Raw genomic sequence first — 17,440 nt, 5'->3', positions numbered from 1 at the left:
TTTTACTAACAAATAGTGGGATTGACCGTCGCATAATAACGCCCCCACGGCTGAAAGGGCGAGCATGTTTGTTGCAACGGAGATCGTTTTTACAAAGAAAATAGGTTAATTTTTACATTTCATTATCCAGGTCACAAAAGCAAAGTTTGAAGGGAATAATGGCCGTTTTCTGTACTTTTACAATACAAGCAATTAAGAAACAACACATACTATCCAGGAACAAAATTTGGCGCTTAATAATCCTGAGTACATCCAAATACTAGTAACATGTTTAAATTTAGTCGGTCTCGTTTTTGAAGCTTGTAAAACATCGAGACTCAAATGGTCCAAGACTGGGACCTTCCGAAGAATGATCTCGAGACCTACAACACTAAGACAGTTGTAACAATAAGTTAATAACTGCTATGGTACGTGTATCATACCTGTCATCTAAACATAAAATTACACCCGCGGCTTGCACATGCATGTACATTATGAGGCTTCATCTTAGCCACGGGCAACGATTTGGTGTCAACGGTTATACAGTTTCTGTTATATGCAAGGCAGTCAAATAAACTTAAGAACTAGGCTACACAATACACAGTGATGCATTTAGCACTACTGTCTAGGCTTTATCACAATACTCACAGCCGTCTTTGCCGTAGGTTGGCGGAATAATATTAAATAGTAATAAATGGGCGTTCCCTATTATGAACCACTGCTGTGATTTATGACAATTATAAGACTAACTTGCTACCAGGATGTTGAAAGGAGCAAAACATATTCAGTATGTTTCTTAAGTTCCGTTAACTTCCGATTATATATAATTGATTATGGTATTTTCTGTTTGTTTTTATCATTTCATATTTATTACTACTACTAACTTTGAAAAATATTGCTGTCATTATAACTATGGGTTTCACTTTTTATGTCTGGAAGATAGAAATTGATAAATAACATTTAATACTTTGGTCTGCCCGAATTTTTCTCCATTACGTTTTATCTAATTAGACGGTTCGCTAACAGATTGTCATGACAAGTATCTGAGGCCCGACATGGCCATTATCTGAGGGCCACGGGTTCGAATCCCCGTCACACCAAACATGCTTGCCCTTTCAGCCGTTGGGGCGTTATAATGTAACGGTCAATCTCACTATTTGTTGGTAAAAGAGTAGCCCAAGAGTTGGCGGTGGGTGGTGATGACTAGCTGCCTTCCCTCTAGTCTTACACTGCGAAATTCTCAAACAATTTATGATACACTTAAAATTTGAACGTAGTGTGTCGAATCATAAGTACATTTATATATATGGACTCAACTGTTACTAATAGAGTTTTCAGTATGATTTTGACAACAATTTTAAAAGACACCGTATTTCGACCTATAAAATGCAATTACTCTAAAAAGTATTTTAAGAAACAATGTGTATAATGAAAACATAGAATATTGAACACAGTTTTGTAACACATTTCTGTTCATGTTAACAAATTATATTTATCTCTGACAAGGATGTGAATTCGTGCACTTGACATAAGTTGCATGGTCGTTCAATGTTCAAGAACGGGGAAATTTCCGTGTTGTTCCAAAACGCATGGCTGATAAATGATAAAAAGAAAATTATACGAGTTTACATTTGTTATTTCAATGTATAATGTGTGGCAAATTGAAATAAACAGCGCATTATGATTCTAAATTATTGTCTAAAATCCTTACTACAAACCAGAAAATTGAAAAGAGAGATAGAGAACAGATATTCGTCCATGATGTTTCGTTAAGTTTACTAGCTTTGTTAAATAATATTTATTCTAAATTTTGTGACATCAGAAACAACTGTTGATTTTATCATTTTTAAGGTTTCTCTGTGGCTGTCGCTATAAGTGATAACTCAAGTTAAAAAAACACTTGGTGTTATCTCGTAAATTGAAAGACTTACTTCACAAAAACGTGTGTTTTCCATCTTTTTCTCATGTTATCCAGAACATGACCTTCGAATAAAATCATCTGATGTGATATGACAATATTCTTTGATTAATTAAGGTACAAGGAATTTTCTACCCTGCAAAAGCTTATACTATTAGGGCTGGCTTTCATCTACCCTGTGTTCACATGTAAAATCAACACAAAATAGATTCCGAATAATAATTCTATTTTTTTTTTTTTTTGTAATTATGAACATTTTCTTCGAAACAAATGGACAAAAATTTATTAAAAATTAATCCTAAAAAGCTCAAAGATTTACGTTGCATTGGCAGGTGTGGTGTGATAATACAAAATGTACTCGTCCAATTGGAAGGTAATTTCGTCACCACAACAATAGCAGGTTATTAAGAAATGTGTGTAGAGTACAAGTAAGTTAAACTCGACAAAAAAAGAAAATAAGCTGACACTCTTGTTTGATTTTGAAGTAATTTTTTGGCAAATATACAAACAACTAGTAATGTTTGTAACTTTCCTGGCTGTGGTTTGATTCATTGTTTACAGGATAAAACTTCGGGCAACTTCTCTCATTACTAAGTCGAGGGCCTGATTTATAACTGCATTCAAGTTCTGCTAGGATTTTCCAAAATGTCATGTCACCCACATTTGGTAACAATTTTCACTAATGAATAAAGGTAACGGATAGATTTCTCTCTGTCTGTTTCTGCATTTGTTTAGTGTGTCAGATGTCGTGAAAAGGTTTGAATAACCCTGACTTTGAGTGGATAAAATCAGGATAAAACTTTGTTCACAGTTGAATATAAGTATAATATGCTCATATATACGGCCTGCTCAGTAGTTAAAACTTGTACTAAGCATTAAAAAGGTGCTTAAATATATTCGTCTTCTAGCCTGTGAATAGTTTATAGCAGAAATGCTTGTATACTACAGTGGTATATAATATTCTTATCTCATCTAACTATAAGCGTTTATGACCTGTGAATAGATTATAGCAGTAATGCTTGTATATTACAGTGGTATATAATATTCTTATCTCATCTAACTGTAAGCATTTATGCTATTCTTAATGCAGAAAAACTTACTCTTTGTTTGTGGTTTGTTTGTTGTTAAGTTTAAGCTACACATTGGACTATCTCTGCTGTGTCTATCTCTTATACTGAGCTTTCAAGTTTAGCATTATAATCTCTCTAGTCGAGGAACCTGATATCCGATGGAAATGGAAACATTTTTTAAACTACTTGGTTCATACTAGATCTAGTTGAAAATAGTAATTAATACCGCATGAACGAGGCATGGTGTAGTGATTAGCATGCTCGAACTGTAGACCTTAGGGTTTATGGTTTGTGAATTGCTGCAAAAATATGCTTCGCACTTTGAAGCAGTGAAGTGATGGTCATACCCCAATCTTCGATCGGACAAGAGTTATCCTTGTTTGTACGGACAACGTTTCACGCGAAAATTCTCAAACAAACAAAAACAATATTCTTTCTCTTTTGAAAAAGTGAGTGATTCAAAGTTTTACATCCAATTATGGAAGATATAGCTTCCAAAACATTTTAAGTTATCACACGCAAGTAGCATAAAGATTCTCGTTTTTTTATATCAAAGCTAAGGGAATAGTGTTAACATTATTTTATTTTAAACTGCGATGTAATATTTGAAATTAATAACGAGAAACCTACTTTTTTTAAAAAAATACTTTCACTTAGTAGTATGTTCACTTTTGTTCATATGCTAATAAAATTTCAGAAAAACGAAGATAGAATTTGTTTGTTTTGAATTTCGAGCAAAGCTACTCAAGGGCTATCTGCGCTAGCTGTCCCTAATTTAGCAGTGTAAGACTAGAGGAAAGGCAGCTAGTCATCGCCACCCACTGCCAACTCTTGAGCTACTCTATACCAACGAATAGTGGGATTGACCGTCACGTTATAACGCCCCCACGGCTGAAAGGGCGAGTATGTTTGGTTCGACGGGGATTCGAACCCGCGAACCTCAAATTACGAGTCGAACGCCTTAACCCACCTGGCCATGCCGGGCCCGAAGATACAGATTAGTAATTGCTGTGTACATGCAAATCGGTTTAATCAGAGGAACAATAATAGCGGGTAGTTATGAATTCAAATGTAAGCCAACAGCCTTTTTTTTTTTTCACATGCATTTTAATGGGTTATTTGACTCATCAACGTCGTCTCAAAACATTTTTGTAAAGAAATCGGTTTCATTATGGCGGGCCCGGCATGGCCAAGTGTGTTAAGGTGTTAAGCCGTGGGGGCGTTATAATGTGACGGTCAATCCCACTATTCATTGGTGAAAGAGTAGCCCAGCGAGTTGGCGGTGGGTGGTCATGACTAGCTGCCTTCCATCTAGTCTTACACTGCTAAATTAGGGACGGCTAGCGCAGATAGCCCTTGACTAGCTTTGTGCAAAATTCAAAAAACTATTCATTATGACGTGATAGCCGTATTATCTTACGAAGCCAGAATGTCTCGCACACACTCGAGGACAGAACTAATATTAACTGAATGTAATGTAGATAGCGCCCTTTCACTGGTTTGACTTACCAGTTATTTACGCTTGAAAAAGATCAGCCGCGTTAAAATTTATTTACAATTGCTTCAAGACTGAACGAAAGAAGTTTGGCTTCTTTTGTTTGACTAAAAAAAGATGACTCTCCTGTGGTTCAATAATAAGTTTGAAGGTTTAGACGCTAAAATCTTGGTTTCTATACCCATGATGAGCAAAGTGTAGATAGACCAGTGTTTACTTTAATGCTTAAACACAAATAATAAGACAAACAAACAAACATAAACACATTGTAACACGCTTCTCCAGTGGCTCAAGGATACATTTGAAAGCTTATAATGTTCAAGAATCGTGTTTCGATACTTGAAGTGGGTACAACTCCAACAACATTTTGAGAAGCTTTGATTTATAACAAATTATGAAAGGCTAGTTTTTCTCACTTAAAAAAATTTACTTATCGTATGTATAAATACCTAAAAATAAGGGATAAAACATCTCGTCTGTAACCTGGTCATGTCTTTCCGAAAATTAACTCAAATATTTTATTTTAAAACTGTTTTTATTTTCTGATTTAGATTATACCTTGCGGGTGTATTTGTTAACGAGTACCTTTTCAACAGCTGTTTACAAAACTGTTGACTTTATTTATAATGATCAAGGTAGGTAAAAATTACCATCGAAATTTAAACATTCATCAAAACAACAAAATCATTGATAGTAAATAACTTTACTGGGGTTATTTTTTACACCTCAGTTGTAACTGAGTACCCATTTTCTACTTTAAGCCACTATAAAATATTCAGATATAATCGAATTATTGTGAATAATGCAACGTGTTAGTAACAAAATGAATCAAATAAACGTGACAATTACTCTGCCAAAAGTAATAACAACCCTAGTGAAAAATTGTTTCTTTAGATAATCGTCTGTTCGGAAACATTTTGAAATTGTATTTGTATTTTATCAAATTGATATCTTCATTTCTCACATATTTCAAAAATTCGGTAAATACAGAGATAATTGGAAAACCTAATTAATAGAATTGCTTTTTTTTTAAAATTACATTGGCCAATATTACATATTTTATAATTACAGTTTACATTGTTTTACACATTAAATAAAATGTTTCAGATGGCACTACACACAAAAGAACTTTCGATCACATTTCTCTTCTCTTCATAGGAATTGACACTTGTAACGATAGAGATCGAGGTAAACCAGCTGTTAGGTGAACTTTGTCCCACTTCACTTATCAGCAAACCAACTGAAGGCGTTTGTTGCTACGAGGCTCCAAAGTGGTCTGTTTGCGTGCTCTTCTCATCACGAGTGCCGAAATTAGATTTTTAGCATTAAAATCCCTCAGACGTACCTTTGAGTCACGGGGACTGTTTGAAGGTATTTTACCTAAAATGTCATATTATCAGTTTCCCCACTTGCACATTTGAATGGCGTTCTAGCAGCAATAAACAGCAAGAAATCCAACACTAAAATTGCATAAACTTTATAAGGACAACGTGTTGATCAGTGTATAACTTTGTCACCTGACCAAAAAAAGAATGCGAGTTCTCCCAGTTTTTGTCCCCCCTTGGTTTAATACTTTACCAAAGATTTACAAATTAAATAATAGTTAAAAGACTTATCTGTGTAGCCGTCTAATTTAGCAGTGTAGACTAGAGGGAAGGCAGCTAGAGACTCTTGGGCTACTCTTTTACCAACGAATAGTGGGATTGACCGTCATTATACACCCCACGGCAGGACCCTCGGATTACGAGTTGCAAGAATCTCAGGATGTTGCAAAATACATTGCTAAAATAGTTTCGTAATGAGTAATAAGAATAAATATACTATTGGAAATTCCGCTGAATTTGTTGAGAAAATTAAGAACATTAATATAAATATTTCTGACAAACTATTATCATTTCACACTCTTTGTTTACTAAAGCCCCGGTACAAGTTGTTTTGACAATAGAATAGTTCAAGTTTCCATTTCCCAGGTTGAAACTGTTGACATTAATTTAACCAGAGTATGTGTTTGAAAATTATTCTTTCCAAGTTAATGACAAATATTTTGAACAAAATATTGGTTTTCTTCCTTCTCCATTCTAATGTGATATTTATCTGGATAATTTTGAACGTGTTGTTCTTGCTATTGCAATTTTAAAACCTGATTGGCAGGATTAGATTTATTGAAAGACACCTTTTTGGTTTGGCGGCATGAATATAAAGAATTAAAAATAGTTGATGATTGGCCAATAAAACTATCCAGTTTGCATATGAAATTACACAAGATAATTGTTTTCCTTTATTAGACATACTTGTAAAAGAAATAGACCATTTCTACTGCTATTTACCGAAAACCTGACTCGGTTTCTATGCCGCTACATCAAAGATCATGTCACCCATGTCCTGACAAGTTATTAGCTTTTCATATGTATATAAACAGAGCATTTAAAATTTGTTTATATTCCATTGTTTTAAAAAATGAATTGAATTATATAAAAGTCATTGGTAATGATAGAAGTTATACTGTTGACATAACTGAACGTTTAATATAAAGAAAATACAATTCTAATTTAATTTAGCAATACATTAGATTAAACAGTGTTTATGATAAGAAAAATAATATAGTGATATTAACATAAGTAAACAATATAACTAGTCATGTTGCCAATGTATATAGAAAACTCAATTTTCCCAATTTTTAAGCCGTTTAATAAAATTAGAACAATACTTTCTAGCGCTTAAGATAAAAAAAGATTCTACAAAAATGGGTAGGTATCGAATTAGATGTGAATATAACAAAAATATATTGGCCAAACTAAACGTAATTTTAAATACCGCATTAATGTACTAAATAAAAATATATTAATTTATGCACTGGCTGAACACATTATAGGAACAGGTAACTCAATACACTGGTATAAAACAATAAGGCCCAGCATGGCCACGTGATTAAGGCGCTGGACTCGTATTCTGAGGGTTGGAGGTTCGAACCCCTGTCACACAAACATACTCGCCCTTTCAGCCGTGGGGGCGATATAATGTGACAGTCAATCCCACTATTCGTTGGTGAAAGAGTAGACCAAGAGTTGGTGGTGATGACTAGCTGTCTTCCCTATAGTTTTACACTGCTAACTTAGGGACGGCTAGTGCAGATAGCCATCGTGTAGCTTTGCGCGAAAGTGAAAAACAAACAATAAAACAAAACATTTAAATAAGCGTAATATCAGAGAATCTATTGAAATTTTCTGTTCTTTATTAAGCAATCCTTTATTAAATACAGATGAAGGGTTGACTGGTGATAGTACTGAATTTTGAAGAGAAATGTTACTTTGTAGATGCAGTATTCATGTCACCCCGGTGAATTACAGCGAGTCTGACCATACGTATATATTTTCATATCTTCGATTTTTTTTTTATATTCGTACATTTTTCCTCCTGATGACGGTAGGCATTTTTAATTTTAAAAATATTGTTTTTTGTAAAGTTGTTCTGCCTACGTTTTTAAATACGCTGTCACGCATGTTTGATTTGTTAAGCGCATGGAATATCTGTACTATTCTCATGGTAAATATCGAAACCCGATTTTGAACGCATAAATTTCCTAGCTTGACGTATATAGTAGATACAGGATGGTTAAAATATCATTACACACTTTTGTTTAATTTTATTCATTATTTCTTATAATTACTGCTTAGTCACTGATGGGGGGGGGAGAAGGGGTATTAGAAATAAACTGATAAATGAGATAAAGTACTGAGGAATATACAATTATAAAATAATATTTTCCATATCCGTTTCTACTGGTAATATTAAGAAATGTCGCATACTGAGGTGTTAAGTGTATAAATATATTTTTAAATAAGTATTGCACGAATTTTTAATATATTGTTCGGTAATTCATCACAAGTATTAAACACTTGATAAGTCTTTTTCCTTCAGTTCTGGCGTCTAAAGTTCTTGTAGCGGGTCCACCACTGTTCAACAACAACTATAAACAAACTGAGAAACAGCCCACACAAAAGAAGAAAGAACACTCCTTGCATATCCGATAGTGAAAGACCTTTTTTCCCTGTCAACATGAGGTGGACATTAAAACATTCCTGATTCATGGAGTAGTGCTCGCTCTCCCACAGTTTTATCAGACCACTCTCCCACAGTTTAAAAATACTATAACAACAAAGAAACAAAATATGGATTGTACAGATATTGATAATTGAATCTAAATATTATATTTAGTGCCATATTTTATAGTATTACAACAAATACACAAAACTAAGTTTATATAAACATTCATAACTGAACCTAATTATAATCTTCAGTGCCATAGTTTATAATATTACAACAAGTAAACAAAACAGATTATATAGACGTTGAGAACTGAGCCTAATTATAATCTTTAGTGCTATAGTTTATGGTGCTGTAACAAAAAAAGAAAAACAACAACTATAAACTATACAGATATTGATAATTGAACCTAGTTATAATCTTTACTGCTCAGACCTAAAAAAAGCACGATGAGCACGTTTCTTTTAATGGTTAAAATAATTCATATTATCCCGACTATAAAAATATTTTAGTTAACAGAATTATGTTACTTTTAGGAAGTTTTATGAAATGATTCATATACATTCCAATCTTACACTTGTTTATATATAGTAAAGTGATATGCTTTCCGTTCTTGACGAATAAAACTTATTTTGACTTCAACTACCAGATGTTACCAAAACTGAAACCTTTTTCTACTGTTTGTGATTTTGCTGCCTTACTTGGTTCGAGCCGAGTAAACATAATAAACACTGACTCAGTTACGTGTGACTAAAGTGCATAAGCTGATACTGAATAATAATAATAATAATAAAAAAAAAAAAAAGACACCGAACTCACATGACGCTGGCCAAAAGCTGACGTGTGATTTAAACAACAAATTCTTGGAAGTTTGATAAAGTGTTTCTTTAATAATAATAAAGAGTAGAAATTTAAAAACAAATTTCTAACTACCACTCTACCAAATTAATGATTCACACTTAAAGATTTTCAGAAAATTTTAACCTTAAGTATGCCCGATTTTATATTATCATTTACCAGGATTTCTACCAGTCTACCGTCGAACCGAAATTATTTCAGGCCGGATTAGAGTAAATTAATTTATGAGACCTTGGGTGTGATAAAATGCATCAATTTCGGAAACGTTTGATCTCCTTAGTCGTAAACTGTAATTAGATTTCAAATTGGTCAAGAGATGGCGGAGCTATAAGCTAAAAGTTTGTACATGATCAAAAACCCAGAGCCATCCCGAGCCGCTATGCTGTGGCTAAAATGTACTTATGATGTTTGTTAGCATAGTTAGTACACTTCGTTCTGCAAAATAAATAAAATCAAAAATAAATTAAGTTTCTTTGCTATTATCTATTAATGTGTGATACAAATTTTATTATGAAACTGAAGAATATAATAAAAGGCACTCCAAAATATTTGTGTAATTAAAAGAGTAACGCGTGCACGTACGTGAGAAGTTTTTAAAACTACATTAAACTCTGCATAAAATGAAGGTAAAAGTAAGGAAGTACGATAAAAAATAAGCGTAAAGGAGTTGTGTGTGTACATACTACCGAGTATTGCAAAAGGCAAGATATTTGGGAATGGATCTGCCATTCTTCAGGGCTTCATCTCAGACAGCAGTGTTTATATGTTAAAGCTGTGTGTAAATTTCTTCGCTTGTTTGTAGGCACTTAGTGTCGGTGCCGTTACCTTGTTAAGTAGTTAATACTTGTCCCCTATACCCAAGGTTTTGACAGCGTTGCTAGTTAAGTCTTACTTGATAAGTCGATCAGTTTGTTACTTTTTTTTTTACCAGACCATTTGATTCAAACTGCCTCTTGTGCTATAGCTATTTAAAAGGTTTAACCCATTTTCATTTAACTTCCCAGTTATTCAAACGCCCCGCACGGCTATTAGACTTCTACGTACCTAATCTTATACACGAGCAGAAGGCCCGGCATGATCACGTGGGGTAAGGCGTTCGACTGGTAATCTGAAGGTCGCGGGTTCGAATCACCGTCGCACCAAACATGCTCGCCCTTTCAGCCGTGAGGGTGTTATAATGTGACGGCCAATCCTACTATTCGTTGGTAAAAGAGTATCCCAAGAGTTGGCGGTGGGTGGTGATGACTAGCTACCTTCCCTCTAGTCTTACACTGTTAAATTAGGAATGGCGAGCCCAAATAGCCTTCGTGTAGACTTGCGCGAAATCGAAAACAAACAATATACGAGTAGTCTAAATATGCCACCTAACTGTTTTAAGTACATAGAAGTACCTTCATATTTTATAAATTTTGCGCATTTATATATAAAATACAACAACTACAACAAATAATATCAAAGTTTCGTACGAGTTTTAACCACAGTCACAACTCTTATCAAATTTAGGTTCAGACGAAAATCACCCACTTCATAAAACCATTACAATTATTCTAAAAGTTGCTAGAAACGTCATATAAAATTTATTTTAACTGGTAATCCATTCACAAATTTTATTAAAGCGTTAAGAACATATTTAGTCTCTACCTGTAAATACAAAAAAAAATCCGTTTTAGTGTTGAATACAATTTTAAGCTAATTGTGTGCGCGCAGCAACCCGGACATGGGTTCACAATAAGTAATAGGTATTTTTAAGTCTGTTAATAAACATCTAAGGTCTGAATTTTGTCTATCACCAAAACGCTGGGTAATAAAAGAGCATTTCAAAAATATTGGAAGCAGTAAAACTGATCTTTTGATATTACTTAGAAGAGGTTTGTATTATATAATTAAAGGAAAATAATATCTTACTATTTGTTCAATACTGGTTTGTGAACATTTCCCTTCCTTAAGGCCACGCCCATTAACGATTCAATGACAGGATGAGGGATGATAGTATTTCGGCAAAAGCCCGTTTGGAGCTTTTCCTTTATGATATAATTAGAAATGATGAATTTATCTCCAAGATGTACTGCACTACCCTCTGCCACGTCGTCCATAATTTTTTTGTTCCAATTAGAAAATACAATTCTTTTATCTTCCTCAAACTTCAGATCATTTTTCCGACTGTATTCCTTACATATAAATATAAAATAATATCTACTTTTATAAATGCACTGGAGGCTATGATATAAAATTAGATTGTGTGTCAAAAGTACTTTTAAACATGTTTAAAACGCATAGAAAGGTCACAATTCATTTTTTGTAATTATACAAACTTGGCCTACTAAATCACACTTCATAAGAAACCAGGATAAAACATCACAATAACTTTTAGTTTAAATATTAATTGAAAGGGAAAAATTGACAAAATTGTAAAAATTTTAACTTTAAATAAACAAAAGGTTTTAATGCTTCTTTTTTTAAATTTAAAATTTGAAATTTAATTTTTTTAAATTAAACTGACTTTAATAATTTAGTCTTCACAAAAATTTTGTAGTACAGTAACATGGAAAATTTTATGAATAACTAATATTACCTTTCTACTTTCATTACTGTGGCTTGCTATTTATATCTATATTTGATAATGTTCTTGGAAGTCCAATTATCAACAAAACTTAAAAATGCCTATTAATTTACCTAATATTTCCAAAGGTTTCTATAACAAATGAATAATCATATAGTTTTTTTTTTTAAAAATAATAGATTAAAATATGTTCATCTTATGACTATCTACCATATTATATTTTAATTCGATATTTTGCTAAATAATAATTTTACTGGTATCTTTCAAATTCTCTCAAAAGTATTACAAACACTATTTTTACGTTATGGCTTTATTATTACGTGTCAAACAATGGTTTAATTTGACAATGAACAAATAAACATAAACGAATCAAATTACGGCATTGTTTCAAACAGCAACAAATAGTTCCTAGATTTTATACCAGTTGCTAATATGTTCCCACACACTGTTAATAGTTCTTCATTGAAACTGTGCCCCTGGTCACATTACTTCAGAAACGTGTTATTCACTTAGAGGTTTCACTGAAGCGTTGTGAGTGGAAGGAATGGATGAAGGATACACTTTTATTGGTACTCCTGATTAATTATAATACAGTATATGCTAACAAACGCATCATTGCATGCGATGTTTAACTCTTACTTAAAAAGGAGGACCAGCTACCAACCAGTTCCTTCGTTTTGAAGTTAGAAAGATCAACCGTAACGTTGAATGTTCAGAAGACTACACTTTCTGGCTTTTTTTTTTTTTCAACCAGAACATAAATTGTTTTTTCATTATAACGGGCTGTGTACGATCTAGTGATTAACATGTCGAGTTGCGTATCGAAAGGTCCAAGGTACGAGTTGCTTGTTACTTTTACAACTCATCCACAGCTAAAAGAACAAGAAACTCGTACCTTGGACCTTTCGATACGCAACTCGACATGTTAATCACTAGATCGTACACAGCCCGTTATAATGAAAAACCAATGTATGTTCTGGTTGAAAAAAAGGTAGAAAGTGTAGTCTTCTGAACTTTCAACGTTACGGTTGATCTTTCTAGCTTCAAATCGAAGGAACTGGTTGGTAGCTGGTCCTCCTTTTTAAGTAAAAGTTAAACATTAAGACCTAACCTTATTGATAGATCTTAAAATATTCAACTAGAGTGTCAAGACAGCAACCACATACTCATCCATTTTGATTTTTAACAGTATTTTTCACAACAATTACATTCAGAACAAAACAGTTTACATTTCAAAATGAAAAGTAAAAACAATGAATAATGTGTATAATATTACCAATATTTCTTCAACGAAAGCTGTTCCCGGCTGCATTATTATGGATATATGCTTTTCTTTGCTCAAATCATGAATGTTTCTGATGAACCATCGAGCTTCTGGAAAAGTCAAGATGGCTATCAAATTTCCACTGTACGTAGCCAAAATGACCAACACAGACAGCGACCAAGTCATGAAGATTATACGAGCAGAAATCGCTTCAGGAACAAAAGCGCTACCTAGTATTGAAAAAGAAAAATAATTGAGCCCTATGTTTTATAATGCATTATATTATGTTATGAAATCGTAATATTAAAATGAAATACACCTCGAAATAAAGTTACCAGAAAGGATAGCCTCTTGTGTTAATCTTCCGCAACTGTTGTGAAACGCTAATTTCTGAAACTGTAGAATATTGGTTTTGATATACGATTTGATTCTGTGGTGTGCAGTTAGGGCATACAAGTAGTGTACTCCATGGCCAATCATGAAATTAAAAATTGAAAGAAATGTGTTTTTTATATTAACTGTTATCATGTTATCGTTTACTACTGTTTGTTTCTTTGCGCTGCGGCAGCATTCTCATCTTATGCTGCGAGAGCTCTGCATGTCTAGTTTTAATGGTATCATGCCACATCAATTCTGCATGCCTAACCCTGCATTTCTAGTATCCTGTTTTCTAGAGTGACGTAGTCATCACCTCTTAGTAAAAACATACAATTCATACTGCGTGAAAATAGCATTACAGCAGAAGTTGAACATCAACAACGTACAGATCACATGTTTTGCTTGAATTTTTTTTTCATTTAATTTTCAGTGTTATAGATGATTCTGTAAAGGAAATCGTCGACTATATTTCATCTAGAAACACAATTGGCAAAAATGTATTAAAATAATAATTTATTTATTTGCGTTTTTCAGTTAAAGCCAAACAGTTAACCTTAATTTTTTTTATTAATTATTATTTTGCACTGGCTAACGAATACAAAGAATTATCATATAAGAATAATTAGTTTATATCAATGCAAGCATGACAGGAAGTTAGAGAAATAACATGTCATAAAACTAAAGAGATGAATATAGTCTTTTGAAAAATTAATTAAAAAAATAATTAAAACAACCTATCACTGAAAAAATACGAGTGAAATCATATACTTAACAACTTGTGGTACAAATAAACTAAAATATTAAAACGTTATAAAATTTAATGCAAACTTTCAGTGTGAATAAATAAAAGAGCAGTTGTTACAATTATCGTAGTAGATAGCAACATAACCAGCTTTCATATATCAGAAGCCAACAAACAAGAATTTCAAAGAATCTGACTTTTTTCTTTTTGTTCAATAAACACATCTTTAGTTTAAACGGAAACTGAAACATCTTCTCTGTTAATTCGAAATGTTGAGTGCTCATACAAAGCTTAAAAATAGTTTTAGAAAAAGTCACGTTCTAACCTTGTTGAACTACAGAGCCATATGTCGACAACAGGCAATTGTTAATTCTGAAGAAATAACAATGATTTCTTTTTTTGCCATTATAGTATCTGTAGAATGGGCTTGAGAAGTTAATCAGGTACAATAAAACGCCCATTACAAACATGGCTACGATAATGCATATCCAAACCTGAAAATAAGAATAAAATTATATAATAATTCTGGTGATTTTGTATGTGCATTGGCCATTGTTTGTCAAAGTGCTCACATCGACAAAATACGACATGTAAAGTTATTTATTCCGTTAGTGTCTTATGCTCCTTATTTAAAACATTCTAAATAACCATTCTTGTGCAAGTAAATATATCTTAAAAACACTTAAGTTAATTGATAAAGAATCCACCTATTTAAATTCACAAAAGAGAGGTTGCAAGTTATGAAGCTAAGAGTTTCATAATATTGAGGAAAAACAATTACTTTATTATTATTAATGTAAATATATATCTATAAAAGAAGAATATGACGTATTATGACACACCCTTAGTTTAAATAAGATGGAAACGTCTGGTCTTCTATTTTATTTTAAGGTTTATTGGTCAAGAAGGATTTCTTTACTTTTTAGAAACATATTCGAAGTTTATATGAAATGAAATCACTTAACCCATTAATTTTAATTTATTTCTTGATTAAACAAATAGGAAGTGTGAGACTAATTAAATCCGAAATTTTTGACTTATTACTTTGGCTCTAGATTAAATGTAAAGGAAGTACGAACATAATTGTGAAATAATATTTTATACGCCCACATTATTAGATAAACGTACCTCTAGTTTAAACGGATAGTGAAACAAAAAAATTCTAGAAGGTTCTGCTGGCATCTTCACTAATGCTGTGATCTTTTCTGCTCCGATTGGAAACGTAAAGTCAACTACCTTTGTACGAGGACCAGTAATCGTCATAAAGGGTGCTAAATCGGCTTTCTGTATGTACAATAAATATCTTTGATATACTTTCTTACGTACATGTGCAAATATTCATTGATCTGGCTTCAGAAAAATTTGGAACGGGAGACTGGGTTCAACAATCAATTCTTTTTTAATTTAAGGTATTTGAAGCCTGCATCAATGATTCTCTTCGTATCAACAATATATCTCTTATAATCTCTGATAAGCAATATATTTTACTTTAAACCATCAAGTCTAGCTCGTAAAATTTTTGGGCTTCGTATATGTAATGCTAGTTTATGCTTTAAGTTTCAATATAAAATAATACAGCATTATGAGGGAAACAATGATAGAAAATTAACAGAAAAATACAACATCTTGAAATATTAGATTTTTTTTAAGAAATATAACCTTACCCCGTCAAGCAACATACGTATAGAACCAGTCCACTGGTTGTTCTTCCACAGTCCAAACTGTTGGTCGGGTGTTTCCACAAATTCGAAACTGCGTCATACGAAGTTTGAAAAGTATAAAGCAACTTGACAATTTTCCCTACACTAAAAGAAACCTTTGTATCTCAAGACAATATATAATATCTTCAAAAATATTTTATGTGTTAAAAACAAGATTATGCAAGTGTTTTTCAAGTCTTTACAATGTATAGTTTGAAAAATACCCTTAGTGTAGAATATATAGGAATAAAACAGTAGATTCAAATATACAGATGTGCAAATAGGCCCAAAATTTATTAGTCTCATTACATGGGGTACATTTATCAGACATCTTGTTAAAAATTAAGGTGTAATAAAGGTGTGTGAACACATTTTGAACGTTGAATTATTGATAATCATTTTTGTTATCAAATCTTTTATTTCATCAAAGTTTAAAACCCCAGTCCAAAAGTTACGGGTATTAAAATATCTATTTATTATTCGCATTTTTTGTGGTTTACTTTTTCTCTCTATTATTTTTTATGACGTACAGGGGTTGAGTATATTTCATTATTTTGGAGCCTTATCACATCGTTACAGTCCATGTCGCCATGTTTGGTCACACTCCTTTTGCCTTTCAACAGTTCATACATTGACGTTATGCAAGGGTTTAGTATTGCCGGAAAACATTGGACTTTCTCTCCAGTACTTGATATTGGAACTGAGTCCCACTACTACAAAATCTAAAAATATGTATATAAAAATAAGTGATTCAGTATACATCCAAAATTAAATATCTTCGTAACCAAATTATCAAAGTGTAAGAGAACATTCTGGCTCTTTGTGATCTCTTATATCCAAGTAGTAAGGGCAGATGTTCAAACACGCGCGATAATTGACTGCCTCAAGTGATTGGTACGGGAATAGATGATGACATCATAGTACAACGACGTGGCACCAGAGGTCGTGTTGTTAGAGATGACATTTTGTTCGATATCACAGTTGTACGCCGACTTTTAAGCATGATCAACTCACCAAAATATTATAATTGTACACCAACTTTTTTCAAACCATGTTAAAAATCTTACATATTGAACTGAAATTAATAAGTAATGAAAGTAATATAGAAAAGTACAAAAGCTGTGTGAAAACTAATTTAAAAGGCAATTCAGTAGTTTATAAACTAAGGTTTTTGCAGTTTGATACTTATGAAATCCACGACTTTACTTACATACATTAATATATGCTAAAATATACCTGGGCTGTGATGAAACGCGTTTATATATAAAAAAATTACGTTACATTTACGATTTAGATTAATGTATTCAATGATCTTTGCATAAAGTGTAATTGAATTGAAAGGTAATATATCGCAGGTTATCGTAACATTGTTTGGAAATACGTGTAAGTGTGTTTGTGTGTTTTTCTTATAGCAAAGCCACATCGGGCTATC

The 17,440-nt window shown here is 32.6% G+C and overlaps 1 protein-coding gene across 2 annotated transcripts in view; it reads right to left on the bottom strand.

Annotated features, from left to right (window-relative positions):
- Positions 1-7,672: 7,672 nt before the first annotated feature.
- LOC143222747 (glutamate receptor ionotropic, delta-2-like) overlaps positions 7,673-17,440 on the bottom strand; it is a 47,924-nt gene continuing 38,156 nt past the window's right edge. For both annotated transcript variants that reach the window (XM_076449683.1, XM_076449684.1), the window contains 6 exons: positions 15,973-16,060; positions 15,437-15,592; positions 14,634-14,802; positions 13,201-13,418; positions 11,270-11,532; positions 7,673-8,608 (listed from right to left, as the gene is read on the bottom strand). In XM_076449683.1, coding sequence (XP_076305798.1) covers positions 8,377-8,608; positions 11,270-11,532; positions 13,201-13,418; positions 14,634-14,802; positions 15,437-15,592; positions 15,973-16,060 — 1,126 coding nt within the window. In that variant the 3' untranslated portion in view covers positions 7,673-8,376. The remainder of the gene's footprint in view (positions 8,609-11,269; positions 11,533-13,200; positions 13,419-14,633; positions 14,803-15,436; positions 15,593-15,972; positions 16,061-17,440) is intronic.

This window comes from Tachypleus tridentatus, chromosome 8 (assembly GCF_004210375.1).
Source record: "Tachypleus tridentatus isolate NWPU-2018 chromosome 8, ASM421037v1, whole genome shotgun sequence".
Classification (NCBI taxonomy): domain Eukaryota; kingdom Metazoa; phylum Arthropoda; class Merostomata; order Xiphosura; family Limulidae; genus Tachypleus; species Tachypleus tridentatus.
The sequence above is the reverse complement of the archived record's forward strand: the minus strand, read 5'-3'. Positions and strand labels throughout refer to the sequence as shown.